The sequence below is a fragment of the Triticum dicoccoides genome, chromosome 2A (genome assembly GCF_002162155.2).
Source record: "Triticum dicoccoides isolate Atlit2015 ecotype Zavitan chromosome 2A, WEW_v2.0, whole genome shotgun sequence".
Lineage (NCBI taxonomy): Eukaryota > Viridiplantae > Streptophyta > Magnoliopsida > Poales > Poaceae > Triticum > Triticum dicoccoides.
In genome coordinates, this window is record NC_041382.1 from 450,431,842 (window position 1) to 450,445,990 (window position 14,149).

General features: G+C 45.5%; 1 protein-coding gene and 1 long non-coding RNA gene across 3 annotated transcripts; one reads left to right on the forward strand and one right to left on the reverse strand.

The window, feature by feature from the left end:
- Nucleotides 1–3,555: 3,555 nt before the first annotated feature.
- LOC119354859 lies at nucleotides 3,556–4,258 on the reverse strand. Its single transcript, XR_005171300.1, has 3 exons — nucleotides 4,205–4,258; nucleotides 3,748–3,883; nucleotides 3,556–3,650 (listed from the first exon to the last, which is right to left on the reverse strand). It is a non-coding gene; the product is annotated as an uncharacterized LOC119354859 (long non-coding RNA).
- A 4,831-nt stretch (nucleotides 4,259–9,089) lies between these two features.
- LOC119354857 (probable ribose-5-phosphate isomerase 2) lies at nucleotides 9,090–10,272 on the forward strand. 2 transcript variants are annotated; one of them, XM_037621610.1, is made up of 2 exons: nucleotides 9,090–9,837; nucleotides 9,868–10,272. In XM_037621610.1, exons 1-2 carry the CDS (start codon nucleotides 9,268–9,270, stop codon nucleotides 10,066–10,068), a joined length of 771 nt encoding a protein of 256 aa, XP_037477507.1. In that variant the 5' UTR covers nucleotides 9,090–9,267; the 3' UTR covers nucleotides 10,069–10,272. The 2 variants fall into 2 exon arrangements, with proteins under 2 accessions (XP_037477507.1, XP_037477506.1); XM_037621609.1 differs by having other exon boundaries at nucleotides 9,091–10,272.
- The last annotated feature ends 3,877 nt before the right edge of the window (nucleotides 10,273–14,149 follow it).

Below are 14,149 nucleotides of genomic sequence, written 5' to 3' on the forward strand. Positions count from 1 at the left end.
CCACCCAGGCTCAAAGGGATCATGAGACTATTCATACTAGAAATTTCCGTGTGCAGCCACAAGTTATTATAGGCTCTAGCATAGTTGACTAAGTCGTGCGAACTCTTACAGTGGTAGACTAGCAGATGTAGGGGATGTAGGTGGTACGGTCTACCCGATCGTAAGGTGCTAGCGCTTCTGAAAGACTATGTCTCGGTCATCCGTCTTCTCAAACACCCTGTAGTGCGAGAAAACAAATGGAGGCGATCGAGTCTTATGGGAAAAAGTGTGCAAACCTCTGCAGAGTGTAATAAACTAATCATGGTTAGCCGTGTCCCCGGTTATGGACATCTTGAGTATCTAGCACTTGGATTTTCATGTGAATCTCAACATGTTACTCTAAATTAATTTTGTTGGGTTATGTTTAATGATGATGCTTAATTGGGATTGAGAATGCTGTCAACCATTCTCAATGTTTAACAACCACCATGATAGTAATTAAATTTTATTCCTTTGAAGTAGGGAAAAATTGGCTTTACGCAAAACTATAACCATAGAGCTTTCCACCAGCCAAATATGCATATAGTATAGCTGTTTCATTCCATTACTCTCTATGTGTTACCTTGCCAGCATATTCCATGTGCTGACCCGTTTTCGGGCTGGAACGTTAATGTTGCAGACTTTTCAGACGACGATTAAGGAGTTTTTAGGTCGTGGTTCTATACTCAGTGATGCCGTTGGAGTTGATGGACTCACTTATCTTCCAAGCCTTCCGCTGTTATCGTTATTAGATGGCCTTAAGCCATATTTATTGTAATAAGTTCTCTTTTGAGACACTCGAAGTAATAAGTGTGTGATTGCTACTCTGTTATAAATCCTCCAAGTACTGTGTGGTGTCAGCATTACTGATCTAGGGATGACACCGGAGCACAGAGATCAGACTGTTTGAGGTCTGGTCGCTACATGCGAGTATTAAAGAAATGTATAAATGCATGGGCAATATGTTGCTATTTCATGACATATGTGCTTATTAATTGAACATTCTGATATATCACGTGCACCTTTTAAGTTTTATTATTAGTTTCCATGCTATACTGTGTTGATGTCTCATGATTTAATTAATCTTTCTTTGAGCTATATATTATTGTTTTGGCACCACTGTTGTTGAATATGTGATAGTGAAAAGTTATATTGTGTCTTCCCTTGATTTTGGTATTTCTTTTCAATTGAGAGAAACAAAGGTACAATGGAAATTATATTATGTCTTCTCCTGATATCGTGTTTGATACTGCTAGAGTCTGGCCACACCGTCTGTTCACAGAAATCATCATATTGGCAGCCTGGAATATTTGGAAACAAAGAAATAGATGCTACTTTGAGGGTATGCAGCCTTCTGTTCAGGACTGGCTCAGGATGTTCAAAGATGATCTGAGGCTTCTCATGCATAGGGTTATCCCTGACTTCTCTGTTTTTTAGATATACATACTATCTTTATGTGTGTTTTGTTACTGTTTCTCTTTTGTTCTAGGTCTACTTTCACCATGTAAATATTTAGGCAAAGAAAAGAAGCAGCCTCTCCTGCTGTTTTCTCTATTAAAAAATATTTATCTCAAAGTACACTAGAAATGTATAGAAAGCCAAAAGCGCTACTTGCTCTATTCATGAAATACATATCTTGTAACCATAGTGTGGGATATGCATGGGTTTAACCCACTCAACTATATCAAAGACTTGAATTTTTTCTTCTTCCGTTGCAATTCACAGGCTGCAAGCCGAGGTTGGCTTTTCCTTATTTCTATGAGGTGTCGTAGTTCTTCTATTTTGACTAGTAAGCTTGCACGTGCAATGCACGTCTCAAACAATGACCAAATGATATCCACATCAATATAAAAAATGGATGCACGGTATTGTATTGCCGCTCAATTGTATTTTCAACAGTGAGATCGGCATCACTATGGTCGTGTTGCTACGTATTTTCAACGGTATTACGACCTGACAACAGGCTATTAAATTAGCTACAGATGCAATACTGAACAATGCTGCGATAAATATCACAAAGTGAGATGGAGCGATAGCTGAATAAGAGTACTTGCAGGGTTTTTCATTGAGCATTTTGTACTGAATATAGCCCCTGAAACATGTGCACTGAATCAGGTTGTACATGATCTGAAAATTGAAGGATAACTTAGTACACCTACAAGTTAATTACAAGCTAGATAGAAGGTGGGGCACTCTCTTTTCTCTCAGACCTACAAGTGAATTGGAAGCTAGCTAAAGTGCGCATGCTAACTGAATGGTGACTTTTGATATGCGAACTACTCATCTTAGGTACATCTGTATCTTCCTCTCGCCTATACATTAGGAGCCAAGCATTAGCAGTAACCAAAGCACGAGAAGCTTGATGGCTGGCATCACAAGAGTCACATCGACCAATGTCTGGGTCAGAGAGCACAAGAGAAGAGGAGAGAACAAAATCGAGAGGGTTACTGAACCGGTGGCGAAGAAGATTATAGAGACTCACAGAAGCAGCTATAGCGACAGCAGTGAGGCCGAACTTGAGCAGGGTCATGATCATACTTCTGCGCCACGAAAATAAAGAGTGAGCAACACATACTACTCAGTAAATAGCAAGTTATGTGATGAATATAATATCTATTGAGCCCATCCACAGAAAAAATCTGAAGTAATAAGAAAAACAAGAATAAACATACATGCATCATTTATGTACAAGAAAATTTTAGCATGATTCGTTCTCTGACAGATAAGTCACATAATCATCGCGTAAGCATAGGGGATAAAAAACGATATTGAAAAGAAAAGTAAGAAATTGACCCATTATCCTAAGATCTGCAAAAGAAAAATAATGGAGCTAAGGATGATTTGAAGTACTGACCTCCTCTATGACAAGGAATAGCGCCAAGGTCTGATGATTTGAAGCACTGACCTGGTAATATTGGAGCACGCACCAACTCAGTGGTAGAAACTTAGGGACAACCATCCGTCATGCTCAAGCCATTGCGTCTATCACCTCCATGGTTGCCTTCTACGCTTCCACTGAACTGGAAGAGAGCAGTCTGTGTTCATTATTTATCTTCTTAAGATACTAAGTGTTCAATCATAATCACGCAATCAGCTAAGAACCATACAAATTGATAGAGAAGGGTACAATTTGAATGAATATCTGGCGGAACATATGTATAGAACAAATATCCTAAAGGAAGTACCACAAACATTAACTACCACAACTATGGTATATTATCAATTGGTCCAAGTTCTCCATTGCCACCACATCTCTTTCTTTCTCTCATCATAACACCAAAAGCAGAAAAAAAAATTAAGCGGACTGAAGTTGTTTTGACTGCCTAGATAACAAAATATTGGAGGATATCGCACCAACTTATTGTAGTACCAAATACATGCTGCCTAGATAAAATAGATTGGGGCATTTACTGACAGAGAATATACAACAAAAAATGGTTGAAGAAAACAGAACAAGGATAGAACAGTACACAGACTGTACTTAGTAGAAACACACACACACACACACACGGAGAGGGAGAGAGAGAGTACACTTGAACTGTTGCTTTTTGAAGTTGACGCCCAAGTTGTCATTGTCGCTGCAGCTCAAGCTCAAGCTCCACGCCTTCCTGGTCTGGTTGTTCGTTGACTTCCTGATGCATGTCGGAGTGGTGCTGATCAGATTCTCAAGCAATGTGAAGAGCGTCGAGCCCGTAATCACATAATTAAGTTATGCACATTTCAACTTACCGGACAACATAAAGGATTAATATCAACACTTTAGCAGATACATTTAAAACTTAGATGCTCTGAATTTCTTCATTTGCAAGAAAAATGATATTGCAAGGTAGATCATTTTCTTGTACAATCAAATCTCCAAAAGCACCTAAATTTCAGTGTACAACCAGAATAAGAATACCTATAACAATATAGGCCTGGAAACTCTTAGTGCAAAGATTAAAACAACATAATTTCCTAAACTTCCAAGTTTTGCAGTTTATTTTTAAATCGATTATTTTGTATCCGATTATTTTCTGAATTAATATAGAGTTGGAATAGTTTACATTGATGATTGGCAGTAGTACTTAGTGTCCATCAATATTGCAGGTGTACTGAAGGATATTGATCAAGAGCTAGCTAAACAATTTCATATATGGAGTGAAAATCAAGAAGTACTGGCATTAAGATAATCAGTCAAAGCACATACCAAAACAAAATTTGAAGCAACCAGTCTTCGTAGCAGCCAATTTGTTAAAAAGCTACAAGGCAATATAATTTGTTAACTACATAAGAAAGGACCATTAGATTAGACATTAGAAGATGATTCTGAAAACAAATTGGAGCCAAAACTGAACCTTGCTGAACCCTCCACTACCTCGCATCGGCACATTCACACGCACTCGCTGCACACCTCATAGAGTATTGACTTTGATAATGAGGAAGCACCTGATTATTTACTGCAGATGTCCACCTGCAAATCGTTTTTCTGGGGTTAACACTTGCAACTTGCAAGTTATAAAAGCAAAACACAGTGTGTTAGCATTATAAATTTATAACTTGCAGGTAATGAATAATTTGACCCTCCAGATACTGCTTGCACTTCCCTTATGTATTGAGAATGCAATTCAGTTTGCCACATGTGATAATCGTTCCATGAATTGATCAGCGACAGAGGTTGTTTACTATTTGTTATTCAATCAAACAGTCCCAGTCAACTCAATACGAAGCAATGTAGAAAAATGCAAGTCACTGCAGGGAGAAAATCTATCAATTGATGAGTTACATATAGAATATCAACGATGCTAAGGGTGTCGTGGGTGCAATGGCAACCTCGTGCGGCATGGAGACAGCGTCAGCTCTCGGGGAAGACAACTATGAGGCAGAGGTCGTCGACTCGTCCTGGTGGCCATCCTGGGTGAAGTCGACGAGCTACACATGGACGGCTGCAGGAGGTGGCAAATCTCACCGGATCCGATCGTTGGAAGGCTCAGGATGCCAGATCCGATGAAGAGGAGAGCCTTCCCCTGATGTTCCAGCGCAGAGAATCGGTGGCGCGTTCCGCAATTACGGCTATGGGCGTACAGAGCAGCAACCGACGAAGGGAGAGCGGCCGGCGGCGAGCCCGTGGGGCAGAAAAGGAGGAGTGGCGGGAGCTCGCATCCGTGGGGGCAGCAACCGACCAAGAGGAGAGCCTCTGGCGTCGAGACCATGGGGCAGCAGAGGATGAGCGGCCGGAGGAGGCGACGGCGATCCGAGCTTGCGTCCGTCTAGAATTAGAGGAGGAGCGGCGGGCGGCGACGGCGATCCGCGCTAGCATCTGTGGTGCAGCAGAGAAGGAGCGGCGGGCGGGACGGCGGCCCCGGCCCCTGCGATGGCGTCGGTAGCAGAGGAGTGGCGTCGTGCATGCAGTTTGATGAAGACATGGGCTACAATATTTTTTCTTTTCTTGAAAGGGGTCATTAGCAGCTAATGGCATGGTGGGTAATTAAAGCGTAAAACGTGTTTAGTATTCTGGAGGGATGTAGATCATCAGATCGTAGGTTTTGATGGATAGGATGATTTGATTCTCCGCCCTCTTTTTTTTTATAGTGGTAGTAGATTAACCGCATTATCATAAATACAAAGAATCTCATCTGTTTTAGGTGCGTATCAAAGAAAGAAGCATGTGATACGATTGTAGCTATTTTTCTTTGCAAGGGTGATTTTAATCCTGAGGTAGGAGGGTTCGTACAAATGGAACTATCATCTCTCATGCTATGCTTAGAAAATAAAAATGAGATTAATTAGCAATTTTTAATGTATAACATTGCAAAATTGTATGGAAAATTTATTTATTTTGTCAGAACTTTTAGGTGGGTGTGAATGGAGAATGTTGGAAGACATTCAAAGGTAGGATGGTGGGAATGCCTATGGCAATTTGGGAAACTTGAAGAAAACAGACGCGATTTTGAGTTAATGTAGAGCTGAAGGCAAACTACTCGTATTCATCTGTTTGGCCAGGAGTTAGGGATGATGGGACTCAACAATTTGATAGATTTGGAGTGAACACAAATTTGGAGTAGGGTGACAACATAGGAAAGTTTTTTTTAGACAAACATAGAAAAGTAATAACACAATGTTTGAAGAGATGAGTTGAGGGGCTCGTGATAGATTCATTTGTTGGCCTGTGGCAACGCACGGACGTTTTACTAGTATTATTAGAAGGTTAGAAAGAAGGGGAAAAAAAGTTAAATGGGCTAAGCTCAGGACGGCTGGGAGAAGTGCGCCGAGTTGCATAATACATCGTAACAGGCCGAGCTCCTATTCGGCGCTTCAGCGCCCATGCAAAAACGCTTCTGGGTCGGTCCATCTAGATGCGAGTGCTCGATCGCATTTTATTTCCTCCTGTCCGCACGATCGCATTTGAGAAAAAAAACGATAAAAAATAAAAAATAATGTGAATTCAAAAAAATTTGTGGATTTTCAAAAAAAATTCATGAATTAAAAAACATCGATTTGAAAAAAAATCAATGAATTTTTGTGTGTGTATTTTGCAAAAATGTTTGTCAAATTTGAAAAAATTCATCGACATTGAAAATGAAATCATGGATTTTCAGAACCAATGTCCACAAATTCGAAAAAAGTTTATCAGATTTGAAATAAGTTGATAGGATTGAATAAAATAATTTACAAATTTTTAGAAAAAAATCAAAAAATTGAAGAAAAAGTTCACGAATTTGAGAAAAATTCATCGAACCAGGAGAAAAAAAAGGAATGAAGCAAGAAGAAAAGATGAAAAAAGATGTAAGTTATCATATTGGGCTAGGTAGCGGGGTGGTTACTTAAGCGTAGCTCGATGCAGGAGGCCGCTGGTTAGTTCATCACGAGCGTGCTTTTTTATTTTTCGAAAAACAGAAGAAAAAAAGTTAGATGGGCCGGCCCAGCGTGGAGACGGTGTGTGCGCCTGTTTGGAAAATGCATGCTAGTAGGCGCAGTCTTACACGTATGCAAAAAAGAAAAAGAGAGAAGAAGACGGTCATAGAGCATCTCTAGCAAATCCTGTAAAAACGGTCAAACCTTTGTATTTACAGTACAAGCCGAAAAGAACGCCCCGAATAGATATTGTAAAACGACATATCCCGTATTTTTTTAGAGGCTCCTGTCATTCGAACTCCCATCCGTCATATATGGAGGATTTCAACCCTTTTTGGAGGTTCCTATAAAGTCGGTCAGCGCCGGAGCAGGGGCCTCGCGACGCCGTGCATGAGCAGCGGGCAGGCGAAGGAGCTCGCCGGTGGCCGTCCGAAGCATCATCGGAGCACGCGGTGGGCCAGAGCATTGCCAGAGCAGGCAGCGGGCCACATCAGGCCGCAGGCCGGAGCGACGCCGTTCTCGCCGGCCAGAGTTCAAGTTCGTGCATGCGTCCGTCTAGAGAAAGAAGAAGCCTGAGAAGAATAAAGACATTTTATGGTACAGGTTTATGTGATATGTTTCATCCGATGCCTCGCGGTACCGTAAATTTGTTTTAGAAGGGCCTGTAGTGCTTTACGGGATCTGCTGCTAGAGATGCTCTTACCCATGCATTGTTACCCCTCATGAGAAAAAATCGCATGCATTGTTGGGTAAAAGGGTCCGGCTAGTATTTTTTTTCTGGGAGGACCGACCAGTACTTGGAATTCCCTGGTATGGACTGGTTGTGCCAATCCGGGAAAGTTTCTGGTGCTAACAGACTTCATATGCGTGATACAGGATTTTGAATCGTTGGATATCTCAGATCCAACGGCATCAGAGAAGTTATTTTACTTGCGTGTAATTTTAAAACTCTTGAATGACTTTTCTGCAAAATGTTCAAGAGTTTCGGTATCATCTGAATCTTGGTAGCACCAGATATTTTCCTGTGCCAATCACAGCTAGGACATTTTTGCCACGAGGCCCTTTTCAATTAAAAAATAGCAAGAATATAACTTGGATATCCGTTCATGTGTCTTGCTAATCATTGTTCATTGACCAGCGAAGATACAAATCTACATCTCCTTTTTCCTTAAAGAAATATAACAAATACAGACTGTATTGGAACCACTAGGTTTTCTCAGGCAAATATGTTGAGGCACAAGCATGAACGTGAGCTCATGCTTACTTTTATAACGAAACTGCGTTTATAAATAGAAACATAATAAACATATTCTTTATTCCTTTGCACAGTGCTTTTGCAGGAGCACAACATACCAGGGAAAAAGGTTGGCTCGAAAGAATGCTCACATACACACATATTGATAAATGCATACATGCACACGCTATTTCTATGAACATCTTCGAAAGACTGAGCTGATATAACATCTTAAGACTAACGAAGTCATCACAGCCACCTCATACCTTCCACCGAAGGAAATCACCAAAAAGACTAAAAAAGATCGCAAAAATGTGCCAAATTTAGTATTTGAACCCTGATGAGCTAGTTCCAGTAGAAGGAAGCCAACCATTTTGAAATACACTGAATTCACTATTTGTAGGCTTTCATTGGGTTTGAGAAGTCAGGAGGTGTACAAGGACTAACTTGAAACAAAACCATGTCAGTTATTTTTGAACGGATGTAATTGTATTTTACTGAATTGCACTTTGTTTCCTTAACTACATTGAATAAATAAATTTGTGAGGTAAGTGTTGGACATGGCACCATAAAACTGAAACTTGAGTTACTCAAAGTTACTGAACCACACGTTATGAAAAGAACAGTTACTGAACCACATTTTATTCATATCTGACACAGTCTCGCTGTGGCAGCGGTAGAAAGTTTGCCGTGTTAAAAGCGAACGGTACGGAGCTGCATCCCTCTGGCGAAGATAGGCCTATCAGCAACCGAAATTGTTAATAAATCAAGCATGAAGCACGCCGTTTCCTTCCGTTTCTTGCCCCAGCAACGTGAATCATGGCACTGCAGTGCAAAGCAACGGAGAGAAGTGCGGTACGTAGCGTAGAGGAGAGTTTCCGTTCCGTTTTACAACGCGTGCAGAACCCCCGAATTAAAGACCGCGTCAGGTCAGAGAGAGAGACACGCCCTGATTCGCCGCACCTTTCACGCATTCCGATGCCCATAAATGCTGCCGATTCTGTGCCATCTCCCCACACACGCTCCGCCTCCACCTCCGCTTCCCATTTCCCGCCGCCTCCTTTCCTAAAAATCTACACAAAGATTCGTAGGAAAATCCTGCCCAAATCCCCCACCTCCCGTTTCTGCTCCCGTTCCCACCCCAATCCCCTCCAAGAAACCCTCGCCCCCCTCGCCTCGCCGCCATGGGCAGCGCCGCCTCGCCGCCGCGGGCCCTCGACGCGGCGACGCAGGAGGACCTCAAGCGCGTCTCCGCGCACCGCGCCGTCGACATGGTGGGGTCCGGCATGACGCTGGGGCTCGGCACCGGCTCCACGGCCGCGCACGCGCTCGACCGCCTCGGGGCCCTCCTCCGCACCGGCGCGCTGCGCGCGGTCGCCGGGGTGCCCACCTCCCTCAAGACGGAGGCGCACGCCGCGCGCGTCGGGATCCCCATGCTCGCGCTCGCCGACGCCGCCGAGATCCACCTCTCCATCGACGGCGCCGACGAGGTCGACCCGGACCTCAACCTCGTCAAGGGCCGCGGCGGCTCGCTCCTCCGCGAGAAGATGATCGAGGGCGCCGGCGCCCGCTTCGTCGTCATCGTCGACGAGTCCAAGCTCGTCCCCCGCCTCGGCTGCACGGGCTCCGTGCCCGTCGAGGTCGTCCCCTTCGGCAGCGCCTACACGCTCGGCCTCATCCGCAAGGTGTTCGACAAATTGCCGGGCTTCCACGCCAGGCTCAGGACCGTCAAGTCCAAGGCCGGCGACGGCCAGGAGGAGCTCTTTCTCACCGACAACGGCCAGGAGGAGCTCTTTCTCACCGACAACGGCAACCACATCGTCGAGATGTTCTTCGAGGACGGCATACACGGCAACCTGCGCGACATAAGCGACAGCCTGCTGCGCATCACGGGCGTCGTCGAGCACGGCATGTTCCTCGGCATGGCCACCAAGGTGATCGTCGCCAAGAAGGACGGCACCGTGGCGGTCCTCAGCAAGAAGTAGCCTGGCCGCCTGGGGAAGAGTCTGCAGAGGAGATGACAATAAGCCCAGATTCAAGCTGTTCTTGCTCCTGCGGTGAACTTGCTCTACGTTACTGTTACAGCGTTTCCTCCTATTCATGGGTAATGCGATGGTGCCCAGCTTAATGTGGTGAAGCTAATAAATTTTGGACTTCGCTCCATAATGTTATCAAGTCAGTTTTGTTCATTGCTCGCCTCCCAATTTTGACTCCTTGTTTAGGCCTGATAGATACTCTGGCTTACATCAGCTGTCCGTTCCCTCCCGATTCAGTGGCAAGTAGCCATGTGCCTGTGTTTTGTGTTCACCAATCCATGACAGGAACTGGATTGGCTACGGTCCAGTAGGGTCCAAATCAGTAGTCTCAACTAGGCATGGATAGAATGTGCGTGGCAGTTTTTTTTTAAAGTTTAATGGTCCGATTCAATGCACCGGATTTCTAGATATCCGTTTGTATGGAGACACTTCTTTTGCCACTTTTTTCTTCCTTTCTGCCATCCAAATGGGCCACTCTTTTCGGCACTTATTTGCATGGACAATAGTGTTTCACTTTTAACACAAAGCACCTCTAAGAACATCTCCAGAATGTACCGTAAAAACCAGTGAAGATTTAGGCCTCTGTGAATTAGATAGGGTTGGTGCCAGATTTACCTAGACCAACCGTCAGGCGGACCCGACTCGCTCCGACCGCGTCATGGTCTCCCCGGAATGGGAGCTGCGATGCCCTCTGGCGTCGCTTCGCATGATTACCTGGATTGTTTATGACCATGTGCCCTTGCTCCTCTCTTCTGAGAATGACCGTCCTCATCAACCTCATTTCCGGTTTGAGGAATTCTGGCTCAACCAGCCCGGTTTTGTTGAGGTCGTCAGCACCCGATGGGCTGAGGCCCGTGCCGCCGCCTCACGCCCCTTCTCGGTGATTGACACCATCCACTTTTGTGCTAAACGCGCTCGCCAGTTTATGAAGGGCTGGGGTGCGAATCTTGGCCGTGCCGTTCGCGAGCATCAGAAGGCCATCCTGGTCTTCGTCCAGGCTCTTGACCTCTGGGCTGACACTTCTGGCCTTTCCCCGGACGAGTGGCTCCTTCGGTACGACCTTGAGGATCAGCTCTCGGTCATCTACACGGACGAGGAGGCGTATTTGCGTCAACGGGGAACCCATCGATGGGTCCTTAAGGGTGATGCTAATACGGCCTACTTCTAGGCCATTGCTAATGGCCGCCGATGCCGCAATAGGATCCCCCTACTCTGGGACGGAGACTCCCTGCTCCAACACCCAGATGAGATCCATGCCCATGTAGATGGCTTCTATAAAGCCCTTTTCTCTCCCTCCTCTCGGGGAGGGGTAAGCCCTTGACCCGGATATTTGGCAAGGCAGCGACCGCGTCTCTGCTGCAACCAATGACGCCCTCATGGCCCCCTTTAGTGAGGCGGAGATCTGGGCCGCAATCAAAGGCATGAACCCCTCATCCGCCCTGGGCCTGGACGGTGTCCCGGTTAAGTTCTTCTAGACCTTCTGGCTGGTCATTAAACCGGAGGTGTTAGTGATATTTTAGGAATTCTACGTTAGGGCGATTGACTTGGCCCGGCTGAACTATGAGATCATCACCCTCATCCCTAAGGTAGCCAGGGCCTCAAACATCCGTCAGTTCCGCCCTATTACGGTGATCAATGTGATCTTCCGTATTCTGGCGAAGGGGTACGCCAATAGAGTGACCCTCCTAGCTGACCAAATCACATACAGGAATCAATCGACTTTCATCAAGGGCCGATACATCCTGGATGGGGTTTTGGTGTTCCATGAAGTCCTTCATGAGGTCGCATCCGGCATCAGTAGGCGGTCTTCCTGAAGATTGATTTCCATAAGGCCTACGACACGGTCTACTGGCCCTTCCCGCGGGAAGTTCTCCCGCGCAAAGGGTTTGACGACAGATGGGTCACACGTGTGATGCAGATGGTGTCCTGCGGCCGCACCATGGTGAACATTGACGGCGAGATCGGTCCCCTCTTCCCCACCCTTTGTGGGGTGAGACGGGGCGATCCCTTCTCCCCCCTTTTGTGAAGGAAATATGCCCTAGAGGCAATAATAAAGTTATTATTTATTTCCTTATTTCATGATAAATGTTTATTATTCATGCTAGAATTGTATTAACCGGAAACATAATACATGTGTGAATACATAGACAAATAGAGTGTCACTAGTATGCCTCTACTTGACTAGCTCGTTAATCGAAGATGGTTATGTTTCCTAACCATGAACAAAAGAGTTGTTATTTGATTAACGGGATCACATCATTAGAAGAATGATATGATTGACATGACCCATTCCATTAGCTTAGCACCCGATCATTTAGTATGTTGCTATTGCTTTCTTCATGACTTATACATGTTCCTATGACTATGAGATTATGCAACTCCCGTTTGCCGGAGGAACACTTTGTGTGCTACCAAACGTCACAACGTAACTGGGTGATTATATAGGAGCTCTACAGGTGTCTCCAAAGGTACATGTTGGGTTGGCGAATTTCGAGATTAGGATTTGTCACTCCGATTGTCGGAGAGGTATCTCTGGGCCCTCTCGGTAATGCACATCACATAAGCCTTGCAAGCATTGCAACTAATGAGTTAGTTGCGAGATGATGTATTACGGAACGAGTAAAGAGACTTGCCGGTAACGAGATTGAACTAGGTATTGAGATACCGACGATCGAATCTCGGGCAAGTAACATATCGATGACAAAGGGAACAACGTATGTTGTTATGCGGTCTGACCGATAAAGATCTTCGTAGAATATGTGGGAGCCAATATGAGCATCCAGGTTCCGCTATTGGTTATTGACCGGAGACGTGTCTCGGTCATGTCTACATTGTTCTCGAACCCGTAGGGTCCGCACGCTTAAGGTTTCGATGACAGTTTCATTATGAGTTTATATGTTTTGATGTACCGAAGGAGTTCGGAGTCCTGGATGAGATCGGGGACATGACGAGGAGTCTCGAAATGGTCGAGACGTAAAGATCGATATATTGGACGACTATATTCGGACATCAGAATGGTTCCGAGTGATTCGGGTATTTTCGAAGGTACCGGGGAGTTACTGGAATACGAGGAAGAAGCAATGGGCCTTAATGGGCCTTAGTGGGAATGACCAGGAGGTGGCGCGCGCCCCTCCCAAGCCCAGTCCGAATTGGACAAGGGGTTTGGGGCACGGCCCCTCTCTCCCTTCCTTTCCCTCTTCCCCCCTTTCCCCCCTTCTCCTAGTTGGACTAGGAAAGGAGAAAACCTACTCCAACTAGGAGTAGGACTCCTACTCCCTGGCGCGCCCCTCCTAGGGCCGGCCTCCTTCCCCTTGCTCCTTTATATACGGGGGCAGGGGGGCACCCCTAGACACACAAGTTGATCCGCGTGATCGTTTTCTTAGCCGTGTGCGGTGCCCCCTTCCACTATAATCCTCGATAATATTATAGCGGTGCTTAGGCAAAGCCCTGCGACGGTAGAACATCAAGATCGTCACCACGCCGTCGTGCTGACGGAACTCTTCCCCGACACTTTGCTGGATCGGAGTCCGGGGATCGTCATCGAGCTGAACGTGTGCTACAACTCGGAGGTGCCGTAGTTTCGGTGCTTGATCGGTCGGGCCGTGAAGACGTACGACTACATCAACCACGTTGTGCTAACGCTTCCGCTGTCGGTCTACAAGGGTACGTAGATCGCACTCTCCCCTCGTCGCTATGCATCACCATGATCTTGCGTGTGCGTAGGAATTTTTTTGAAATTATTACGTTCCCCAACAGTGGTATCAGAGCCTAGGTTTTATATGTTGATGTTATATGCACGAGTAGAACACAAGTGAGTTGTGGGCGATATAAGTCATACTGCTTACCAGCATGTCATACTTTGGTTCGGCGGTATTGTTGGACGAAGCGGCCCGGACCGACATTACGCGTACGCTTACGCGAGACCGGTTCTCCTGACGTGCTTTGCACAAAGGTGGCTAGCGGGTGACAGTTTCTCCAACTTTAGTTGAACCGAGTGTGGCTACGCCCGGTCCTTGCGAAGGTTAAAACA